Genomic DNA, 24,598 nt, shown 5'->3' on the forward strand with positions numbered 1-24,598 from the left:
TTGAGATATTTGCAGATGCAAGTTTTGGTGGTGACACTACAGACAGGAAAAGTACGTCTGGAGTTTGCTACATGTACAATCAGGGTCTATTTGATTGGTCATGCAAGAAGCAAACAACAGTTAGCTTAAGTACTTGTGAAGCTGAACTGTGAATAAGTCTTATTCGCTTAAGGATTGTGAATGGTTGTTACAATTGTGCAAAGACGTGAAAATTCCTGTCAAATGTCCAATCCAGGTTTATCAAGACAACAAAGCATGTTTGGCTTTGCTGAATTCTGAAGGTTGTAAGCAAAGCACGAAGCATTTGCAATTGAAACTGCAACATGCTAGGGAATGTGTTCAGAAGGGACTCGTAACGGTGTCCTATATGCCAGGTAATGAAATTCCTGCTGATGTATTGCCCAAGATCGTATCAAGGGATCAACACTGTACCTATGTGCAGAAGTTGGGTTTGTACTGATATTGTACGAACATGCTGCCCAGTGATGTTCACAGAAAGGGGGAGGATGTTGGTTTCTATTTCCCTCACTGAGCAGCAACTGCAGTCACAAGACATTGTTTTGCATTCCACAGTCCAAGTTACTGTTGGATTCCCACGGGAATGGGAGACTGGATGTGACGTTCACTGGTTTCCTGTTTTTCAGTGTTCTCTCGGTTTCTTTGTTAGAGAGACGGTTGCTTCTCTGCTCTCACAGAGGAAAGATGCATGTTTGTATTCTCTCAGCATAGAGTATAAATAAAGTTAAGAATGTGGCACATACTGCTTATCCTTCTGCTGTGTGGACTACTCTGCTTGGGCTCAAGATAAGACGAGCCTGTATCAGCTTCAGATGGGCCGAAGCTGGTCAAAATCTCACATAGCCAAAGCCACTGCACCAAACAGCCGTGCAATCCTTTGGGAGGCAGAGACATGAGAGGGCATCAGAGGAGGGAGGGAAGGAAAGAGGGATGGAGGTCACTGTTGCCCGTGGCACACCTGATCATCATTCAAGGCACCCCAGGTTGTCACGACACACTGGTTGAAAACCACTGCCCTAAGGGGAACCATTGAGCATCAACCATTCCCAAACCAACTCAGATGTATGGGCTTCCTAGCAGCTTACTTTGAGAAACGGAAGGGTGAATGGGAGTGGAGTGTTTGACTCCAAATCCTTATTATTTCCTCAAAGTAGCTCTACAATACAAGTAGCTGCTGTCCATGCATTCCACCTCATCCCCACCAACTCTTTAACAAGTCAAATAGCTTACAGATTCATAAAACACCTATGTGTATACAGTCATCCCTGTGAGTTAAGGGCAAGGAACCAATGTTATGTGACCTTGAGTAGTTAACTAGGGCTTAACCCTCATTTCTGCAGATCTAACCCAAAATAAAAGCCATTCTACTAGCTAAGAAACTGGGAGAATAGCAGTTAAACTTTGGATTCATTCAGCCTTATTGAGCCAATTTTTGCTGATATGTGCAGGTGTCTAATGCAAATAGGAAGTCCAGCTCTTACCATAGATGAACCTAAATATAATCATAATTTTATCCAACATCTTTTCAAGCTCTTCATCAGTAGCCTCTTTGTTTCCTGCACGAAGCTTTGAATCCACATACTTAGCTGAAGGAAAAACAAAAACAAAAAGTGATCAGATTTGAACTTGCATGCTTAAACAAAGTCTTAGTCTTACTCTAGACAAGGCTAGTGCTCTGCAAACTCTACTGGCCCATTGCCAGGTCTAACAGACAAGTGCCATGCAGACAACAGACTTGCCGTTCCCAAATGTCACATCATTGTGAAAAACAAAACAGAAGTTAATTCTCTGACCATTCGAAAGCACCATAATCTTCAGCCTCCTTCCTTGCTTGTAAGTATACCCTGTTGGGATGCAGCCAAGGAATCAGAGGCAATTGGCAGGCCCCCAGCTGGCCCCAGCCCACCAGTCGAACTCCACTCCTTGGATCAGCATGAAACTGCAACCCGAGCTTCAGAAGCTGAGCATGCAAGCCAGCAGAGTAAAACACTTCGCAACAGAAGGGAAGGGAGAGGCATATGTGAGCATATTTACAGTTTTATTCAGCATACATCAGGACAAAGGAAAACATGTCTTCTCCCCTTCGTGTCCAAAGCAAGGCAGGAAAACAATAGCCATATACAAACGGAAGTTCCCAGCAAACTGTGCTGGAGTGTAAACAAGCATGTGACACACAACAGTCATGCCTTTTAAGGTGGAATGGAATATTCTAACATACCCAACTATTAAATAACAGGTCTGATTGGAGGTTGAGCCCCGCACTCCATCTCAAATTCAGCTAAGGGGCTGCAAAGCTCCATCAGAGGAACTGGACTGATTTGTTAAACTTTGAAATATAGCCTTGTACAAGATATCTGTTAGTTATAATAAAGTTAACTGACAGTTCGGTTCTTTAGTTTATTGTTCTACCCAGAGGCCAAGACAAACTTGTAGCAATAGTATTTAACAAAATACAGAGCATACATCCATAATATAAGCCGACATCCATGATGTAAGAGAGATACCAGAGATAACCAAAAGCAAAAATCTAACTTAATTTCAGTTTAAACATCTGAATCACCAAAACAACTTATAGCAATTTTATCTATTTCATTTTTCCTGATTATTATTATTTTGCAGCCAGTGCATAGAGAGCCAGTCTGCACTACAAAGCTATTATTATCACTCAAAAGAAACTGAACCATTTCTGGGACTTCCTGAGAGGAATCAAGTAGGTTGGTCGCAGCTTTTGGAGCTCCCCAAAGCTGTAATTAAGCAGTGACTAATTACAACAAAGGGACGCGGGTGGCGCTGTGGGTAAAACCTCAGCGCCTAGAACTTGTCGATCGTCAGGTCGGCAGTTCGAATCCCCGCGGCGGGGTGCGCTCCCGTTGCTCGGTCCCAGCGCCTGCCAACCTAGCAGTTCGAAAGCACCCCCGGGTGCAAGTAGATAAATAGGGACCGCTTACTAGCGGGAAGGTAAACGCCGTTTCCATGTGCTGCGCTGGCTCGCCAGATGCAGCTTGTCACGCTGGCCACGTGACCCGGAAGTGTCTTCGGACAGCGCTGGTCCCCGGCCTCTTAAGCGAGATGGGCGCGCAACTCCAGAGTCGGACACGACTGGCCCATACGGGCAGGGGTACCTTTACCTTAATTACAACAAAGTTACAGAGATAACAGGAATAAACTCCTAGGTACTCCAGATGGATTGCTCACTGAAGAGGGATAGAGAAATCCCATCAGAAGGGTGAGTGAACCAGAAGTTCAGGTCAGGTGAGTTTGCTGGCCAATCAAGCACAGTAATCCCATGGGCATTGAACCAGGTTTCGGTACTTTTGGCAGTGTGGGAAGGTGCCAAGTCCTGCTGGAAAATGAAGTCAGCATCCCCATAAAGCTCGTCTGTGGAAGGAAGCATGAAGTGCTCCAAAATCTCCTGGTAGACGGCTGCGTTGACCCTGGACTTAATGAAGCACAGTGGACCAACACCAGCTGATGACATGGCTCCCCAAATCTCTTCTGATGAGAGCAGCTTTTGCATCTCATTTGGAAACCAAGGACCCAGAGTCTGGAGGAAGAATGGGGAGGCACACAATGCCAGATGCTTTAAGTCCAGTGTGAAGTTTCCACAGTCTGTGTTGATTTGGGGACTTGAACCCCACAGAGAATCTATGGGGCATTGCCAAGAGAAAGATGAGAGACATGAGACCGAACAATGCAATACAATGCAATACAATACAAAATGAGAAGCAGAGACTGGAGGGTGGAGCAAGGCAGGTGGAAGGAGGCCTTGCCTGATGAAGTCTTTCCCCTCACAGTTCTTCCTCCAGGCACAGCTTCCTTATGAGACGACCCAGGGCCAGGGGGTGGGGCAAGGCAGGTGGAAGGACGCCTTGCCTGATGAAGTCTCTCCCCTCACCCTGGTCTTCCATAACACCTCAGTAGTGCCACAGGCTGATAGCATCCATGCTACGCCGCATTGAGGCAGTAATTGATGCAAAAGGGGCCCAAACCAAGTACTGAGTACATATGCATGCTTCTACTTCTCAGAAGTCCAATATTGCTCTATTTGCAGTCCTTGTTTTGCTGATTTCATTTACTATTCTAATTTTCTGAGATTGTTAATTTGGGGTTTTCATCAGTTGTATGCCATAATCATCACAAATATAACAAATAAAGGCTTGACATACCTCACTTTGCATGTCATGAGTCTATCTCATATATAAGTTTCACCTTTTCAGTTGAATTACTGAAATAAATGAACTTTTCCATGATATTCTAATTTTCCAATTTTCACTTGTACTTTTGAAACTGCTATAAACCACTAAAGTAATTAAATAACTACTCAACTGTCGATAAACATGTCAATCTGAAATATGACCCTAAAGCTGGCTCAAAAAGAGTAGTAATTGAAGGCTGATTGTAAAACTGCTATCCAATAGTCTAATTTATTTATGGTAATGAGAATTAATGGTGGCATTGCACTAGCTGTGGCAAATGGAATGCTAAGGAGTGTAGGAATGTGTTGACTTTGAGCAAGTTCCTCTAGCAGCACCCATGATTGCAAGTATGTCAACTGTGGTGGATTTGCAAAAATTACTTCATGGGCAGAGAAAACAATTAAGAATTGAGATGCAGAAGATAATAATAAGCAAATCTCTGAATAAAGCGGAGGCCAGTGAGGAAGTACAGCCCCTGAGAAAAATTATTGGAGAAGATTTGTCAGATCAGGAAGAAGGTCTTACACAGTTCCCTGAGGGTCACAGCCATGCCTAGAGGATGGCTCAGTGCCACTGGAAGTACAATCTGGAATGATTTTAGAAGACAAAGCAACTAAGCCTCCTGCAGTAGCTGGAATGCTGGAAGGATCAATGTAATGCTGGAGCCAGGATGTTTAGAGCCAAGATGTTGAAGAACAAGATGTTCCAGAGGGGGAAGAGACATGTGTTAGTGATAAGTGACTCTTTACTGGGACTTCTGGGTTGGCGCCATCGGTAATGGCTGAATTCCTCTGACTAAGAGGAATTTGCTCCATGGAAATCGGGTCTGGCCGCCACGGCGAAAGCGGAGACCCTTCAGAAATCACAGGCGGGTGAAGCCTGTGAACGCGGGATTCGGCGGGCACCCTCAGCGCCTCCCCTACTCGCGGGGAAACCCATTCGCGGGCTCCGTAGCGAAGTGGGGTGAGCAGCGCGGTGCTGTGAATCAACTGCTCTTTCCACAGAGTGAAGCCGCATAGCCAGAGAGCGCTGACTTTTTCCTGTGAACAATTGGATTTAAAAAGACATTACCCGTGAGTAGAACAATTGGATCTCAAAGATATTATTTAAGAACAACTATATTGGAACTTTTTAAAGGAAGAAATCTGTAATTTGGAACTGTAGCGGGGAGGTATAAACAGGAAGTCTGCCTTCTGCTTTTGTAGACAGAACAAAGCAAAGAGGCTGCAAGCTAGAGTCTTGGAGAGCCGACTGGAAAGGATTAAAATCTCAATTTCTAAATTAGAAAACTCCCCCCTGGAAGCAGGAGAAGAGGGGGGATAAGTTTTGGACTTTTCATACCTGCGAGAGAGAGGGAAGGAAATCAAAACTCCACTGCTCAGACCCTGGGAACGGGCTGCAAACAGACAATAAGGTTGCCGCAATTGGAATGCGCTCTGTTAGCTGTCAAAAGAGAGATACATTCTGCTTAATTGTTTCTAACTGCCCTTCTGACTCTTAAGGGGGAGAAAAAGTAACAGAAAATTGAAACTAAATTTCTTTTTTGAGCTACGTTTTAAAAGGAGTTATTTTGGATATTTATAAGCAAAGATTGCAAAGATTGCAACTGTTTCCCCCTAGAGGTAGTAGTCAAAACTGTTGTAAGAGCCGGACCAGGGGAATTTTCCATTAGAAAGATAAAATTGTTTGACTGTGGGATTGACGTTGGACTTTTTGAGTGTTATGGCAAATGGGAAAGAGAAAGTAGATTTATCAACAACGAGATCTGGGAAGCCTTGGCAGCGAAGAGCGTCAGCATCTGGTCCTTCTGTACCAACTGCAGCTGCGCCAACTCAATCTAAACAAAGAGGAATGTCTTCTGAAGAGGCTCTAGCGGCGGTGCTGGGTAAAATAAATGAATCTTTGGAAAAACTCAGCAGGAAAGTAGATGAGACAAATATAAAAGTGGATGCATCTAATGCGAAGGTGGATGCCGCAAATGCCAAAATTGATATTAATACAGAAAGTATAAATAGTCTGGGACAAAAGGTGAATACTAATATAGAAGCAATACAGAAATTGATACAGGAGTCTGCCTCGACCCGTCAAATTGCAGAGGAAGCAAAGGGAAAAGTGGAAGTTGTGGAAACCAAAGTAACACAACTGGAAACAAAGAGAGTTCCAGATATTCAGAGACAGGTTGAGGATCACAGGCTGATTTTGTCTATGATTGAGTTTAAGGAAAAACAGACGAACTTGAGGATTAGAGGTGTACCCGAATTGGAGAAAAATACTTTGATAGAATTTCTTACGCAGGAATTTGCAGAGTTTTGGAAGTTGGATTTGGAACAAGAAGGAGTGAAAATCGTGAGTGCCTTCAGGCTTGGAAGAGGAGGGAAGAACAAAGAATCCCTTGGGTAGAGAGGGAACTTTCTTTTCTGAAGCCAAAATGACATGAACAAGAATTGACCAAATATGGGTAACTAGAGGAATGGCACCAAAGACAAGAAAAGTGGAAATTTGCCCAAAAACCTGCTCCGACCATAATGCTGTGAAGATGGAGATGAAACTAACACCAACTGGCTCCTTCAGATGGAGGGTGAATGACACCTTATTTAGAGACGAAGAAGTGACTAAGAAGGCCCAAAAAAACCTGAGAGATTATTTCGAGATAAACATGAATACTAATGTTGAAAAAAGAGTAATCTGGGACGCAAGCAAAGCGGTTATGAGAGGGTTCTTGATACAACAGAATGCAATAAAGAAGAGAATCCAAAATGAGAAGAAAGATAAAATTCTGGAGAAAATAAAGGAAAGTGAGAAGAAATTGAGAGCAAAACCAAAGTCGCAAGAGATCTTGAGAGAAATAAAGCTATATCAAGTACAATATATGAAAATGATGAATCAGTAAATAGAATGGAAAATTAAACAAATGAGACAAAAGACATTTGAGTCAGCTAACAAATGTAGGAAATTGTTGGCCTGGCAAATGAAAAAAAGACAAAAACTAAACACTATCATAAATTTAGAAGTGGAAGGAAAGAACATACAGAACCCAGCCGAGATTAGAAACTGTTTCCAGAGGTACTTTAAACAACTATATACACAAGGGCCACAGAAAGAAATTGATATAGATCGATTTTTAAAGATAAATGGATTACAAAAAATCTCCCAAGAAAATAAATTAATGTTGAATTATAAAATAACTGAACAGGAGGTAGAAGGTGCCATTCAGAATATGCAATTAGGCAAATCTCCAGGACCAGATGGACTGACTTCTAGATATTACAGATCTTTAAAAGAATGGTTAGTACAACCTTTAAAGGAAGTCTGTAATGAAATATTGGAAGGGAAAAGGGCACCAGAGTCGTGGAAGGAAGCGTATATCACACTTATACCGAAAACAGAGACTGAAAAGACTCAGCTCAAGAACTACCGCCCCATATCACTGCTTAATGTGGATTACAATTTTTTTGCAGATATTTTGGCTAAAAGACTAAAAAAAGTGCTGGTGGAGGAGATTCATAAAGACCAAGCAGGCTTTCTCCCGGGTAGACACTCGTCTGATAATTTGAGAAATATAATCAATATTTTAGAAAAACTACAAGTGAATATTAATACCAAGGCAGTTTTGATATTTGTGGACATGGAGAAAGCTTTTGACAATATTTCTTGGAGTTTTATGAAGAAGAACCTACAGGGGATGGGGGTAGGTCAAGGTTTTGGAAATGGTATAAGTGCAATTTACTCTGAACAAAAGGCCAAATTAATTGTCAACAATGTGGTGACGGAGGAATTTAAGATAGAAAAAGGGACACGACAAGGTTGCCCAATCTCCCCATTGCTTTTTATATCGGTCCTGGAGGTTCTGTTGAATATGATTAGAAGGGACCAGTTGGTTAAAGGTATACAAGTCGGAGCTAAACAGTACAAACTGAGAGCATTTGCAGATGACTTAGTATTGACATTACAGGAGCCAGAATCTAGTACTAAAAGAGTTTTGGAACTGATTCAAGAATTTGGTCAGGTTGCAGGATTTAAACTGAATAAGTTAAAAACAAAGGTTTTAGAGAAAAATTTAACAGCGATTGAGAGAGGGAGGTTTCAGAATGAGACAGGTTTAACAGTGGTTAAGAAAGTGAAATACCTGGGGATTAACATGACAGCTAAAAATGGGAATTTATTTAAAGACAATTATGAAAAATGCTGGACGGAAGTGAAAAAAGATTTAGAAATTTGGTCAAATTTGAAGCTTTCACTGCTAGGCCGCATTGCTGTGATAAAGATGAATGTATTGCCAAGAATGTTATTTCTGTTTCAAACATTGCAAATTTTGGATAAAATGGATTGTTTCAAGAAGTGACAGAGAGACATTTCTAGATTTGTCTGGCAGGGCAAGAAGCCTAGAATAAAATTTAAAATACTAACGGACGCAAAGGAAAGAGGTGGATTTGCCCTGCCAGACCTTAAACTTTATTATGAATCAGCCGCTTTTTGCTGGTTGAGAGAATGGATGCTTCTTGAGAACACTGATGTGTTGGATTTAGAAGGCTTTAATAATGTCTTTGGGTGGCATGCATATCTGTGGTATGATAAGGTCAAAGCACATAAAGCGTTTAAAAACCATATTGTCAGAAAAGCACTGTTTAATGTTTGGACAAGATATAAGGATTTGCTTGAGAATAAAACCCCAAGGTGGCTGTCACCAATGGAAGCGAAGGCTCAGAAAAAGCTCAATATGGAGGCTAAATGGCCGAAATATTGGGAAATATTGGAACAAGAGGGAGACAGATTAAAACTGCAGAGTTTTGAAAAATTAAAAAATAGAGTGCGAGGTTGGCTTCATTATTATCAGATAATGGAGGCATATAATTTGGATAAAAAAATCGGCTTCCAGGTGGAAAAATCAAAATTGGAAACAGAACTGTTAGATTCCAAAACTAAGAATTTGTCAAGAATGTATAATTTGCTGTTGAAATGGAATACTCAGGATGAAACGGTGAAATCGGTTATGATTAAATGGGCACAAGATGTTGGACATAACATTATGATGGCTGACTGGGAACAGTTATGGACCACAGGTATGAAGTTCACGGCATGTAATGCCTTAAGAGAGAATATAATGAAAATGATATACAGGTGGTACATGACACCAGTCAAGCTTGCGAAAATTTATCACTTGCCCGATAATAAATGCTGGAAATGCAAAGAGACGGAAGGTACATTCTTTCACCTTTGGTGGACATGCCCAAGGATTAAGGCTTTCTGGGAGATGATCTATAACGCAATGAAAAAGGTATTTAAATATACCTTTCTGAAGAAACCAGAGGCCTTTCTCCTGGGCATGGTCGGCCAATTGGTGTCAAAGAGGGACAGAACTTTCTTTATGTATGCCACAACAGCAGCAAGAATACTTATTGCAAAGTATTGGAAGACACAAGATCTACCCACTCTGGAAGAATGGCAGATGAAGGTGATAGACTATATGGAACTGGCGGAAATGACTGGCAGAATCCGAGACCAGGGAGAAGGGTCAGTGGAGGAAGATTGGAAGAAATTTAAAGACTATTTACAGAAACATTGTAAAATTAATGAATGTTAGAATGATGTTGGAATGAATCTATGTGACTTTAGCAAAAATGTAACAAAGATTTAAGAAAAATAGACTGTTAATTGGTGAAAAGAGGGAAAGTAAACTTATATTAAGATCAAGATAAATTTTTAGGATAAAAATTTTGAAGAGAGGGAAAGGATTTGCTGAAATGGATAATTGATTTAGAATACAAAAAAGGGAGGTGTGAGGAGGTCAGGGAAACAAGCAAATGAAAGATAAGTTATGGGAAGGTTCAATTTGTTTTTTTTTCTTTTTGTTTTTAATTGTCTCTATTTTTCTGTCTTTTATTGTGATGTGTTGTTTTGTTATTGTTTAATTTGGTGTTTTTTTCTTTTGCCTTTTTGTAAACTTAAAACCTTAATAAATACTATTAAAAAAAAAAGATAAGTGACTCTTTACTGAGGGCAACAGAGGCAGTAATGTGTGGAGGAAACAGGATGTCACAGGAGGTGTGTTTTCTGGGTGCAAAGATTCATGATGTAACAGAGAAGTTGCCAAGTCTTATAAAGCCCAATGACCACTACCCCTTCCTTCTGATTCACATGGGTACTAATAATATTGCCACACACAGCCTGCAACACATAGCAAGGGACCATGAGACACTGGGCAGGTAACTGAAGAGACGTGGGGCACAGGTAGTCTTTTCATTACTCCTTCCTGTTGAAGGTTGTGGCCCAGGAAGAGAGAGGAAAATACTTGAAGTAAACCACGAGCGGCAAAGGTGGTGTCATCAGGAAGGCTTTGGCTTCTTGGATCATGGTTTCCGCTTCCTTGTGGAGGGACTTCTGGTGAGAGATGGGCTGCACCTCACAGCAGTTGGCAACAATGTGTTTGCTAAGAGTCTCGAGAACCTGATCAGAACTTTAAACTAGATCTTCAGGGGGAGGGAGACAACATTACAAACGACAGAAGAGCACCTGGCACTGAGTAAAATAGCTTCATTGATGCACAGAAAACTGAGGTGCTCTACAAACCTGCTAAAGGGCAAGCAACTACAGAAAGGAAGGAGCTGGAGGGAACAACCCATGGTTTCAGTTGTCTCCGCACAAATGCACAGAGTATAGGAAACAAACAAGACGAACTGAAGCTTTTAGTACAGGATGGCAAATACGACCCGGTAGACATTACTGAAACCTGGTAGGATGAGACTCATGACTGGAATGTAGGAATTGAGGGGTATAACCTGTTCAAAAGGAATAGACCAAATGTGAGAGCTGTGGGCGTCTCTCCTCTGAGTTGTAAATTCTGTTGCCATAAATTCTGCAGAGTCACTTGAACAGCTGGGGGTTGCCCCCCTCCAGCCCCGGCTTCATTTTCTCTTCCCCGTGAAGAGAGGCAGGCCAGCAGAGATACTGTGAGAGCTGTGGGCGTCTCTCCTCACCACAAACGCCACAGGAGCCTCTTGAAGTTTTTATATTCTTTATTTACAGTATTTACAACGGGTCATTAGCACATCATTCATCCATCAGTATCACTCAGTTCAGATCTCTGCCGAGGCCTGTGTTTGCCTCTCCAATAGCTCATAAAATGATGAAGTCTCCCGCCTCACTTTTCAGCCATCTTTTCCCTGCATCTTGTGAGAGCAGCCGTAAATCTCTCCCCAATTCTGAGCTCGAGCTTAACCCTTGTGTTTCCTGTGAACTTCCAAGCTCACTAGCCCTTCCTGGGCTTATTTCAATAGCTCTCTCATCACCTCCCTCCACCTTGGGCACCTCGTCCACTTCTTCCACTCCCAGGCCTCCCCTTACCTCTGAGGAACTTGAAGCCTCTGGTTCGTCCCTGACACCAAACAGGAAGGGAGAAGGAGTAGCATTATATGTAAAGGATGTGAAAAGCAGATTGAGAGTATATGGGTAAAAACTGTAGGAGAGAAGGAACAGTGACCTTACTGTAGGTGTTTGCTATAGACCACCAAGCCAGACTGAGGACTCAGATGATGCCTTACTAGAGCAGATTACCAAACATTCAAAAAGAAGAGATATAGTAATCATGGGAGACTTCAGCTTCCATGATATCTGTTGGGACTCAAACTCTGTCAAGAATGTAAGATCTGACAAATTCCTTCATTGCCTCGCTGACAATTTCATATCCCAGAATGTGGAAAAGGCAACAAGGGGATCATCTATCTTGGAACTAGTACTCACCAACAGGGAGGAACTGACTGACGAAGTGGAAGTACTCAGAAACTTGGGAGGAAGTGATCGTGTTCTACTGGGTTTCATGATACAGAGGCAAGGGAAAACTGAGTGTAGTAGGACACGCACTCTGGACGTTAAGAAGTCAAATTGCAAAAAGTTTAAGGAGCTACTGGGTGTGATCTCATGGTCAGAAAAACTGAAAGAGAAGGGAGTACAAGAAGGATGGAAGTTTCTAAAAGGAGAAATATTGAAGGCCCAAAGGGAGACAATACCAACAGGAAAGAAAAGTGGGAGGCATCTAAGGAAACCGGTGTGGCTGCATAAGGAGCTTACAGATGAGCTGAGTTAAGAAGGGCATGTATAAGAAATGGAAGAAAGGGGGAAATGTCAGGGGTCCAAGTTCCCAGCTTGATAACACAGTAAGTGAAGGTAATTAAAAGTGAGGATTTATTGCAAAAACAAACAGATAGCTCCGGACAGCTCTAACGCAGCCGCCGGCATTATCACTCAAGATGACCCTTCTAAAGAGTTATTCCTGCGCCTTCAGCAGATATTGAACTTACAACCCCTACTTCTCTTGTTTTGCTTCCTATCTAACAACCCTCCCCTTCACCAACTCCTCGGACTGATTGGATCAGCTCCAACTTCTTCCGGGTCTGAGAGGGGTTAGTTCACACCTGATTGTGTTCCAGAAGAGCTCTGGCTGTGTTTCACCCTGCTCCCAGCTACAACCTTATCATCCTGCTCGTCAAGGTCAGGAAAAGCTGACGGCTGCAGCTGCTGGCTCTGCCCTGTCTGAGTCAGATCAAAGCCTCCCTGTTCCTGGCTGCTTTCTGACTTTGGCTGTAAATCTTCACTTGGAGCTGGCTCATTCCTGACACCACCCCCTCCTCTAGGTGTTGGGATTTCAGTTCCCACCAAGCTGCAGAGAAGCAGCAACATTGTTTACATCATGTGATGTGTCTGAGCATGAGATAGGAAGTCTTACTCAGTTCTCAGAGTTCTCAGTGTAACCGGGTGGAGTTACTGAGAGCCCCCTTCCGCTTCTGGATAAAAGCAGAGTCGAGTCACAGACTCTCATGCTGTACTGCTGAAGGCGAGCAGACATGATTTGAACAGTCAAACAAAGTAGCTGGTTAGACTACGGACTGTCTTCTTTCTTCTGTGATGCGATGCCAGGAGGAAGTGAGTGTGCTCCTCTCAGAAGGGAGGAGTCGCTTATTAACGGTCTCTCTGGACTAATGGTAGATTTTAGCCAGAGAGTGACCTCCGGAGAATGCCCCGGAGTGCCTGGGATGCTGGCAACCCTCCCGGGCGGGCGTTTTTCCAACATGTGGTAGCAGAGGATGGTTCTGCAATAGCCAGACCTCTGATGTTTTGCCAGCAGATGGCTGGTGGTTGCCTGTATGCAGATGGATGCCGATGCGGATTGATGGTCGAAAGGCTCGACTGAATGGTGCCGATCGGATCTCTGAAGTTCTGCAAAAGAAGCTGCTGCTTTGGAACAAAGCACTGGCCAGTTCCTCATTCCGGGAGAGAGTTTTTGAAGCAGCCTGTTACAGCTGTTTATCCTGCTGGCAGACAACGGAAGCCAGGACTGCTTGCCGCTAAAAGGGAAGTGTGAGTAATCAGCTTTTGATTTATGAGGCTGCTAAACCTCAAAGAGAGAAGCAAGTTGGAATTGAGCAATTAAGAGGCTCATAGACTGAAGATTTACAGCTTGTTGCTCAGTAGGAGGTGATAGCTGCTTAATTGGAGCCAAGATGGATTCCTGGGAAGGGGACGGGAAGATGATTTGCCCCCTCCTGACCAACGATAATTATTCAAGCTGGTGTCTGAAAATGAAAGCAATGTTACAGCACCAGAGAATATGGGATGTGGTTGAGAACGCGGTTCCTGCAGCGCCTGGTAGGCTATGGAACGATCGCAATACCCAAGCAAAGGCTGCAATAATTCTGTGTCTGTCAGATGACCAGTTAATTCATGTGCAAGATTGTGCACACGCAAGGCTAATGTGGCAGTCATTACGCCGAGTGCACATGCGTGAAGCAGCCAGGACGGCTTTGCTGCACTTTCAGCAGCTCACCAATATGAGGTTCAAAGTGGGAGATCTCCAGGAGCACCTCACTAAAATGCAATATTTGCGTAACCAGCTGGCGCAGCGGAATTTTCCACTAGATGAGGATGTTTTGCTACATGATGATAAACAGTCTAGACCAGAGGTTTGGGACTGTTGCCAGTCAGCACCCTGCCAGCTGCAGATCTGAACGTCTCAAGGATTTGTGCAGCTCTTATGAATGAGAACGATCGATTGGCTGTATTTGCCGTTTCTGAGGGGGAGAGTGGAGCTACGTCAGCTTCCCCCACAGTTTCTCAGGAGGAGCAGGCAGTTGCCTTAAACGCCATTCATTGCCACAGGTGTGGCCTTCTCAGCCATGTGCAGAAGAACTGCAAAAGCAGTGTTTCCAAAGGAGCCAAGGGGAGGCTCTGGAAAAACAGAGGCCGGTAGCAAGGGTCGTGCTAAGCCTCAGACAAAGCCCGCTAAAGCTTTGTTTTTGTTTGTCACAGACACGGGCGCAACAAACCACCTCTCAGGAGGAAGAGGATTATTTTCCATGTTTGAGAGTCGACGTTTCTGTTGGGATACTGCCAGGGAGACAAAGTCCATCTGAGCCCCCAAGCTCCTGCCTGACGATCCATCGATCTCCCGTAGACACGCAGTATCAGCAATTAGCGACACGAAGCCTCAAGAATAGATTGCCACATTCTTAGGCTGGTGCACACTCTATCAGCAGAATTCACACAGCAAAAGATGCACAGCAGGAGAGCATATTTACAGTTTATTCAGCGTTGGTCAGAACAAAGAAACCATGACCGCCTGCATCGGTATGTTCAGGCACGCAGAAGAAACGAAAGCAACTGAAAACATAAACATCCTGTGAACAGGAAATACGCAGACTCTGTGACTCACAAAGCCTGCTCCCTTTTAAGGTGGAACGGAAATATCCTAACATCCTCCCCCTTTCCGTGTAACCTGTAGTACCTGTGGTTCAACCCAATTGCAACCTTTGTACATAAACCTTAAGTTGTTCTCTGTTAACAACCTTAGACAACAGATCAGCAGGAATTTCATTTCCTGGCATGTAGGACACCTGAATGAGTCCTTTCTGAATACACTCTCTTGCACGATGTAGCTTAATCTGCAAGTACTTGGTTCTTTGCTTGCAACTCTCCGAGTTCAGCAAAGCCAAACAAGATCTATTGTCTTGATACACTTGTATAGCACATTTTACAGAAACCCCGATGTCCTTAAACAGTTGCATCAACCATTCACAATCCATGAGTGAAAATGACAGAGCATTGAGTTCTGCTTCACAGGAGCTTAGGCTAACTGTCGTCTGCTTTTTGCACAACCAGTCAAACAGACAGTGGTTGTACATGTAGTATACTCCAGAAGTGCTTGTACCATCCGTGGTGTCACTTCCAAAACTCGCATCTGCAAAGATTTCAAGACCTCCAGTCTTCTGACTGGTGAACCTCAGCCTGTAGTGCAAAGTCCCTTTCAAATAGCGGGCTATGCGCTTCAGAGCTTTCCAATCCTGAACAGTAGGATTGTTAGCATGTCTGCTAAGCAGGTTAGTGCTTACAGCAATGTCAGGTCTTGAACATCTAGCAATGAAACTCAACGTGCCTAGAATACATCTGTACAGCGTAGTGTCAGAAAACGCTTCAGCAGTACTATCTACCTGGTAACCTGTCACCATTGGTGTGTCTGCTGGGTTTGCATCAACCAAATTCAACCTGGTTAATACATCAGCAATTTTCTGTGTCTGGTGTACCAGAAAATTACCTGCTTGGTCCCTCTCCACCTGCAGAGAAAGATAGTTGGATACCTCACCAAGATCCTTCATGTCAAAGTGCTCCTTCAGCTGAGCTAGGGTGCTTTGGTAGAAAGCCTGATTCTTCCAAAACATCAGAAGATCATCAACAAAACATAAACAATACAGTTTGTTTTGCCCCTCCTCCTTGACAAACACACACGGATCAGCTTTGCCCTGGTGAAAACCTAGAGCAAGCAACGTCTCAGTGAGTTTTGTGTTCCAACACCTGGCACTCTGCTTGAGACCATATAAGGATTTCCGCAGTTTACAGACCATTCCCTTCTGTATCTGCATCCCGTCAGGTGGAAGCATGTACAGCTCCTCCCCCAAAATCCCAAACAAAAAAGCTGTATTAATGTCATGATGGGAAACATGCAGTTTCTCCTCCGCAGCGATCTTGAGCATCAGCCGAATGCTCTCATATTTGACCGTGGGTGAGTAGGTCTCGTGGTAATCCTGTCCTGGTACCTGTGAAAAACCTCTGGCAACCAATCTGGCTTTGTGTCTGACAACCTTGCCATTCTGGTCTGTCTTGGCCTTGAAGACCCATTTGCTGCCAACCAGTCTCATCCCTGGGACTACCGGTAAAAGGTAAAGGTACCCCTGCCCGTACGGGCCAGTCTTGACAGACTCTAGGGTTGTGCGCCCATCTCACTCAAGAGGCCGAGGGCCAGTGCTGTCCGGAGACACTTCCGGGTCACGTGGCTAGCGTGACAAAGCTGCATCTGGCGAGCCAGCGCAGCACACGGAAACGCCGTTCACCTTCCCGCCAGTAAGCGGTCCCTATTTATCTACTTGCACCTGGGGGTGCTTTCGAACTGCTAGGTTGGCAGGCGCAGGGACCGAGCAACGGGAGCACACCCCGCCGCGGGGATTCGAACCGGTGACCTTTCGATCGGCAAGCCCTAGGCGCTGAGGCTTTTACCCACAGCGCCACCTGCGTCCCACCCGGGACTACCGGTACCAGCTCCCAAGTTTGGTTCCTGTTCAAGGAATCAACTTCAGCCTTCATGGCATTAAGCCAAGGCTCAGCATCTTTAGAGGTTAACTCTTGAACCTCTTTGAAGCTAGAAGGTTCCCACACCTTCTCTGAGCTACTAAGAACAGCAGTTGCCGTCTTAGCAAACTCATCAGCAAATCTCTTTGGAGGTCTGCCTTTGGTCGCCCTTTCAGACCTGTGAACCAGACGCAAGTCTTCTGGACTCATCTCCTCCTTCTTAGGAGAAAAGTGACCAATGGTGAACAGTGGTTCTTCCAGTTCATTGTCAGAGGCATCAGATGGTCTGACTGAGGCCTTTGCGCTCTTGTAGTCTGCTGTGTCATCACTGTCACTGACACCAGCAGCAGCGCCGCCCACTGAACTGGAATCCGAACTATGATCATCATCATCATCATCCTCAGCTTCCTCAGCATGATCTGCTTTTTTCACATCACCTACATCTTCCTCTGGGTAACTCTGGAAAATTCCCACATTTCCCCCCCACTTAGGATTGTACTCAACACTCCTTGTGAACTTAATGGACTTAGAGTCAGTCATCCATACCCTGTATGCACCTTTTTCGTACCCCATGAACAAACCATGTGCCCCACGCTTCCCAAGCTTGTTGCTCTGTGGGGTGTGTACCCACATGTCAGAACCAAAGATTCTCATGTGCTTAACATTAGGTTTCTTACCAAACATCTTCTCATAGGGAGTACAACCAATAGGTGATGACAATCTGCGATTAAAAGTGTAAAAATTCGAGAGAGCCTCCCCCCAAAACTTCTCAGGGAGGTTGGCATCATGCAACAAGGTTTTTAGTCCTTGCAGCAACGTTTGATTTGCTCGCTCCGCAAGCCCATTCATCCATGGCGATCTAGGCGTTGACAAGTCATGCTGGATTCCCTTCTCAGTCAGGAAAGCTTAAAACTGCTGAGAAGTGAACTCCCCGCCCCGATCAGTAAACAGACAGCCGATACGGTTTTTATTATTATTATTAAAGGTTTTTTTATAACAACAAAAACAAAACAAGACAATACAATAAACACAACAAACAAAAAACAAAAACAAAAAACAAGTACAATTTCAGATCTTATTTTCTTATACCTTACTTCCCCGACTTCCTCATGCCTCCCTTTTCTGTATTCCAATTTCTAATCAGTTATTCAGCAAATCTTCCCTTATTTTAACTTAGTTTGATCTTATTTATTCTCCTTATCTTATCCATTACCAGTAATAACCATTTATTTTCTAATCCAACATCATTTTAACTTTCATTAATTTTGTAATATTTCTTTAAATAGTCCTTAATTTTTTTCCATTCTTCTTCCGCTGCTTCTCTTCCCTGGTTTCAGATTCTGCTCGTCATCTCTGCCAGGCCCATGTAGTCAATCACCTTCATCTGCCATTCTTCCAAGGTGGGTAGATCTTGTGTCTTCCAGTACTTTGCAATGAGTATTCTTGCTGCTGTTGTAGCATACATGAAAAAAGTTATATCCTTCTTTAACACCCCTTGGCCAACAATACCCAAGAGAAAGGCCTCTGGTTTCTTAGGGAAGGTATATCTAAATACCTTTTTCAGTTCATTATAGATCATTTCCCAGAATGCCTTAATCTTCGGGCACGTCCACCAGAGGTGAAAGAATGTGCCTTCATTTTCCTTACATTTCCAACATTTATTGTCAGGCAAATGGTAAATCTTTGCAAGCTTGACTGGGGTTATGTACCACCTATAGATCATCTTCATAATATTTTCTCTTAAGGCATTGCATGCTGTAAATTTCATCCCGGTGGTCCACAACTTCTCCCAGTCAGCAAACATAATGTTATGACCAATGTCCTGAGCCCATTTAATCATTGCAGATTTAACCGTTTCGTCCTGTGTATTCCATTTCAACAGCAAGTTATACATTTTTGACAGATTTCTAGTACTGGATTCTAACAGTTCAGTCTCCAATTTTGATTTTTCCACCTGGAAGCCAATTTTACTGTCCATTTTAAACACTTCATTTATTTGATGATAATGAAGCCAATCTCTCACTTTCCCTTTTAATTTCTCCAAAACTCTGCAATCTCAATCTGTCCCCTTCCTTTTCCAGAATTTCCCAATATCTTGGCCATTTAGACTCCATGTTTAACTTTTTAACTGCCTTAGCTTCCACTGGCGACAACCACCTTGGGGTTTTATTTTCCAACAAATCTTTATATCTAGTCCAGACATTAAATAGTGCTTTTCTGACAATATGGTTTTTAAAACCTTTATGTGCTTTAACCTTGTCATACCACAGATATGCATGCCACCCAAACGTATTATTAAAACCTTCTAGATCCAAGATATCTGTATTCTCAAGAAGTAGCCAGTCCCTTAGCTAGCAGAATGCTGCCGCTTCATAATAAAGTTTAAAGTCTGGCAGGGCAAATCCCCCCCTTTCCTTTGCATCCGTTAGGATCTTAAATTTTATTCTGGGCTTCTTGCCCTGCCAGACAAATTTAGATATATCTTTTTGCCACTTCTTGAAACAATCCGTCTTGTCCATTATTTGCAATGCTTGGAACAAAAACAACATTCTTGGCAATACATTCATTTTTATGACCGCAATTCGACCCAACAAGGAAAGCTTCAACTTTGACCAAATCTCCAAATCTTTTTTCACTTCTGTCCAAGTTTTTTCATAATTATCTTTAAATAAATTCACATTCTTGGCTGTCATATTTATCCCCAAATATTTCACTTTCTTAACCACAGTTAACCCTGTCACATTCTGAAACCTTTCTTTTTCAAACGATGTTAGATTTTTCTCCAGTACCTTAGTTTTTAACTTATTCAGTTTGAATCCTGCCACTTGACCAAACTCTTGAATTAATTCCAAAACCCTTTTCGTGCTAGCTTCTGGCTCTTGTAATGTAAGTACCAGGTCATCTGCAAATGCTCTCAGTTTATATTGTTTAGCTCCGACCTGAACCCCTTTAACCAACTGGTCCTTCCTAATCATATTTAGCAAAACCTCCAGGACCGATATAAAAAGTAGTGGAGAGATAGGGCACCCCTGACGTGTCCCTTTTTCTATCTTGAACTCTTCTGTAACCACATTATTTACAATTAGTTTTGCTTTCTGTTCAGAATATATTGCACCTATACCATTTTCAAACCCTTGACCTACCCCCATCCCCCGGAGGTTCTTCATCATAAAACTCCAAGAAATATTGTCAAAGGTTTTTTCGGCATCCACAAATATCAAAACTGCCTTAGTGTTTATATTCACTTCCAGCTTTTCCAAAATGTCAATTATATTCCTTACGTTATCCAACAGGTGCCTCTTCGGGAGAAAGCCCGCTTGGTCCCCATGAATCTCCTCCATCAAGACTCTTTTCAATCTCTTTGCTAAAATGTCAGCAAAGATTTTATAATCCACGTTTAATAACGAGATGGGTCGGTAGTTCTTAAGTTGGGTCTTTTCAGTCTCTGTCTTTGGTATAAGTGTGATATAAGCCTCTTTCCACGTATCTGGTGCCCTTTTCCCTTCCATAATTTCATTACAGACTCCCTTCAGAGGTTGTAATAACCATTCCTTCAAAACTTTGTAGTATCTGGAAGTCAGTCCGTCCGGTCCTGGATATTTGCCCAACGTCATGCTTTGAATGGCACCTTCTATTTCTTGTTCTGATATTTCCTGGTTCAAAATTCTCTTACTTTCCTGAGAAATCTTTTTCAGTCCATTTTTCTCAAGGCATTGTTCTATGTCCGTTTCTTTCTGCGGCCCTTGTGTATAAAGTTGTCTAAAGTAGCTCTTAAAACAATTCCTAATCTCCACTGGGTTAAATATATTCTTTCCATCCACTTCTAAGTTTGTTACCGTGTTGAGTTTTTGTCTCTTCTTTATTTGCCAAGCCAATAGCTTACCACATTTATCTGCAGATTCAAAAGTCTTTTGTCTCATTTGTTTAATTTTCCATTCTATTTCTTGATTCATCAATTCCATAAACTGTGTTTGATATAGTTTAATTTCTTTTAGAATCTCTTGCGATTTCGGTTTCGATCTTAGTTTCCTTTCCCCTTCTTTTATCTTATCCAAAAATTTTCCTTTCTTCTCATTTTGGCTTCTTTTCTTTAATGCATTTTGTTGTATCAGAAATCCTCTCATCACGGCTTTACTTGCGTCCCATATTATTCTTTTTTCTACTTTAGTCCTCAAATTGATTTCAAAATAGTCTTTCAAAGTTTTTTGGGCCTTCTTGCGAATCTCCTCATCTCCAAATAAGGTGTCATTCATTCTCCATCTGAAGGAGCCAGTTGATGTTTGCTTCATCACCATCTTTACTGCGTTATGGTCGGAGAAGGTTTTTGGGCAGATTTCCACTTTCTTTATATTTGATGCCATTCCGCTAGTGACCCAAATTTGGTCGATCCTAGTCCATGTCATTTTGGCTTCAGAAAAGAAGGTTCCCTCTCTTTCTAATGGGTGTTTTATTCTCCAGATATCAATCAAGTCCATATTGTCAGTCATTTCAAAAAAGGTTTTTGGTAGTCTTCCATCTTTTGTAACTACCTGTCTTTGTGATTTGTCCATATTTGTCGAAACTACTCCATTCATGTCCCCCATCATAATTAAATTGTAATCCATATAGTCCAGCAATGTCTCATGCAACTTCTTGAAAAACTCGGCTTTCCCCTCATTTGGTGCATAAATTCCCACTATCAAAAACTTTTCTCCTTGAGATTGGATTTCGATTGCCAAATATCTTCCTTGATCATCTTTAAAGATTAATTTCGGCTGCAATCTTTCCTTTGCATAGATCACCACTCCTCTCTTTTTTACTCTGTCTGAAGATATAAATTCTTGTCCCAATCTTTTGTTTATAAGTAATTTTCTATGTGCTCTTGTCACATGCGTCTCTTTAGGCAGATCAAGTCCAATTGGTCTTTTTTTAATGCATGAAATATACTTTTCCTCCTTCTGGGGATATTTAGACCATTACAGTTCCAACTTAGAAGTTGCAGAGCCATGATGGGGCTATTTACTCTTTCCTCCTACAGCTCCTAGTTGTTGTTCCTCTTCTGTCGGTGGTTCCGTTCCATACGGTGGATTAACCGTATCTAATGATCCCTTGCTTGAAGGAAGTAGCACTTGTCCCGAAAACACCTCCTTCTGTAGGTCTTCTTCGTGTTCTCCTAAGAACTTGTCTTTATCACTCACTGTCTTTATTCTTCTTTTCTTCCCCTTATATTTGAAAGACAAGCCTTGAGGAAATTCCCACCTGAATGGTATGTAGTTCCTTTTCAGTAGTATCACCAAGTCCTTATACAGGCCTCTTGCGTCTAGAATGTATTTAGGAATATCTTTAAAAATCTCAATATGAAAATCTTCAATCTGAAGGGTTCTTTGGTAATGCAAGTTCAGTATTTTGTCTCTCTCCTCCTTTGATCTCAAAGTTATTAAACAATCTCTCACTCTGTTCTTCCTCTGCCTTGTTCCCAATCTGAATGCGCTCTCTATCCTAAATTCTTCCTTATCCAGCTCCTGCTTCCAAAAGTTAGAAAATTCTTTTGTCAAAAAGTCCACCAAGTTGTCTCCTTCACTTTCCGGCACCAGTCTAATTCTTAAATTCCTCTCCTTCCGTTGCATCTCCAGCATGGACAGTGCCAAATCATGCTCATCCAGTTTCTTGAGCACCGGTGGAAACTTTCCCTCAGCAGCAGTTGCAATTTCTTTAGCATCCTCGGCTATCTTTCGCGTAGTAGATGATTCCTCCAGTAATTTTCCAATTGCTTCTGCATTAGAGTTCACTTTATTTCCAAGGTCAGTTATACTTTTCGTATTTAAATCAATTTCCCCCGAGATTTCTTCAATTTTCTTATTTGTTTCAGCAACTTGTACCTTAGTCTCTGCTCCTTGCTTTTTTAGCTCCTCCAAGGAGTCATTTATTTTCCCAAGTGCTTTAGCAAGTGCTTCGTCAGAGAACATAGTTTTCACTTTTGTCTTTGGAACAGCTGCAGTTCCAGAGGCTCCGGATGCGGAAGCCCTTCTTTGCTTGGAAATATCAATTTTGTATTGTCTGCCAGATCTCAAAGTTGTTTCCTGTGTGTCTCCTTTCTCTTTACCATCTGCCATAACAAAATCTTACAGTCAAGGTCATTCCCACACTCTTATGCTGTCAGACAAAAGTTCTAAAGTTTTGAAGTCCAATTGTTGCTGAAACTATTCACAAATCCTCTAGAGGGCGCAGAGCGAATTCCTGCATTCGAACCAGTCCCACAATCTACAAAAAAGACACCCTCAGAAACCTCAAAGTCCCTTTCAAATGGTTTTAAAAAGATCCAAGGCAATACTGTCCTGCATAAGTCTTTACAGTGCAACAAAGTAAAGTATTTCCAAGTTGAGAGTTACCAAAGTCAGTATCTCAGTTACTTTTTTACCTTCATGTAGCAACAGTCCTTAGCCGGTTTTCTTTTCTCCGGCAGTCCGATCCCAGGTTTAAGAGCAGCGGTATACAGTCCAAATTCTTTAAAAAAGCAGGGAAGTACTGTAAAATTTTCTTCCCCCCCTCTCCTGCCTTTGGGGGGGGGGAGTTCTTTTTCCTTTTTAACGGTGGATTCCTTAACTCCCACCAGTCTCCTGTGTAAGGTTACAATTTTGATGTCTTTTGCTTTGATCTTACTGCAGAACGGAAAGCAGACTTCCTTTTTAGTGCTTGTCCGTCTCGGAACCCAATTTCTTCAATTTTAGCGTCCAATTAATCTTTAAACTTTAATCCTACTCACGGAAAGTTGTTTCTTGTTAATCCAATTATCCGGAAGAAATCAGCGCTCTCCGCTAATGGCGACGCGGCTTCACTTCGCAGGCTGGGTGAAAGCGACTCTCAGCACCGCGCCGCACACCCGCAGCTGTTCCGTAGCCTATAAAAAGGCTCCTTCACAGCGTCGGGGGGGCGCAATGGTGCCCACCGAGTCTCCAGTTCACAGGCTTCGCGCCTGTGATTTTTAAGGGTCCCCGCTCCGCCGTAGCCGCAGGACCCAAACCCACGAAGCAGATCTCCCTTGGGAACTCCGGGGGAAATCCGCCATTAAGCGCTGGCACTGACCGGAAGAATCAATTAGAACCATGAAGTACCTTGCTCCTCCCAAAGAGGGCGCAAGTGGACCAACCAGGTCTGCGTGCACTAGCTGGTAGGGTTTGGAAGCCTGCCTGCTAGACTCCTTGCCTTTTGGAGCAACCTTCACCTTGTTCTCTGCACAAGATACACATTTCATGTGAAATTTACAGGGTTTGATGTTCAAACCTTCAACCAACCCAGGCATCTTGGCCAGCGCTTGCCAAGAGAGGTGACAAAATCTTCGATGTGCAGCGTGAATACATCCTGCATGAAGAACCTTGTTAGTTTGTGCAACACAACAAGAATCAGCATTAGACACAGCAACAGCATTGTCATCATAAGTTATACAGAATAAGCCATACATAAACTTTGCATGCAAAATGTCCTCTTTGCCTTTCCTGATGACACAAACGCTCCTCTTGAAGGGTATCTCAAAACCACACCCAGTCAGCTGTGGGACACTAAGCAAATTGTCCACAGCACCTGGAACAAAAAGTACATCTCTGATGGTAGTTTGCAGACTTGCAAGTTTCACAGTCCCAACTCCTGCAATTTGCAAAGTCCTTCCATCAGCCAGGTGGATCTCACCATCTTGAGGTGTGAAGGAGATAAACAGGTGGCGGTCTTTTGAAAGATGGCGACTGGCACCAGAGTCAACAACAAACCTGGCCTTGGCCTTTGGAGCAGGTTTTCCAGCAAGC

The 24,598-nt window shown here is 42.8% G+C and overlaps 1 protein-coding gene across 2 annotated transcripts in view; it reads right to left on the minus strand.

The window, feature by feature from the left end:
* LOC128406025 (cullin-4B) overlaps positions 1-24,598 on the minus strand; it is a 175,708-nt gene that overhangs the window by 39,993 nt on the left and 111,117 nt on the right. For both annotated transcript variants that reach the window (XM_053373079.1, XM_053373078.1), the window contains exon 12: positions 1,500-1,604. In XM_053373079.1, coding sequence (XP_053229054.1) covers positions 1,500-1,604 — 105 coding nt within the window. The remainder of the gene's footprint in view (positions 1-1,499; positions 1,605-24,598) is intronic.

Source organism: Podarcis raffonei, chromosome W, assembly GCF_027172205.1.
Source record: "Podarcis raffonei isolate rPodRaf1 chromosome W, rPodRaf1.pri, whole genome shotgun sequence".
In the NCBI taxonomy this organism is placed as follows: Eukaryota; Metazoa; Chordata; class Lepidosauria; order Squamata; family Lacertidae; genus Podarcis; species Podarcis raffonei.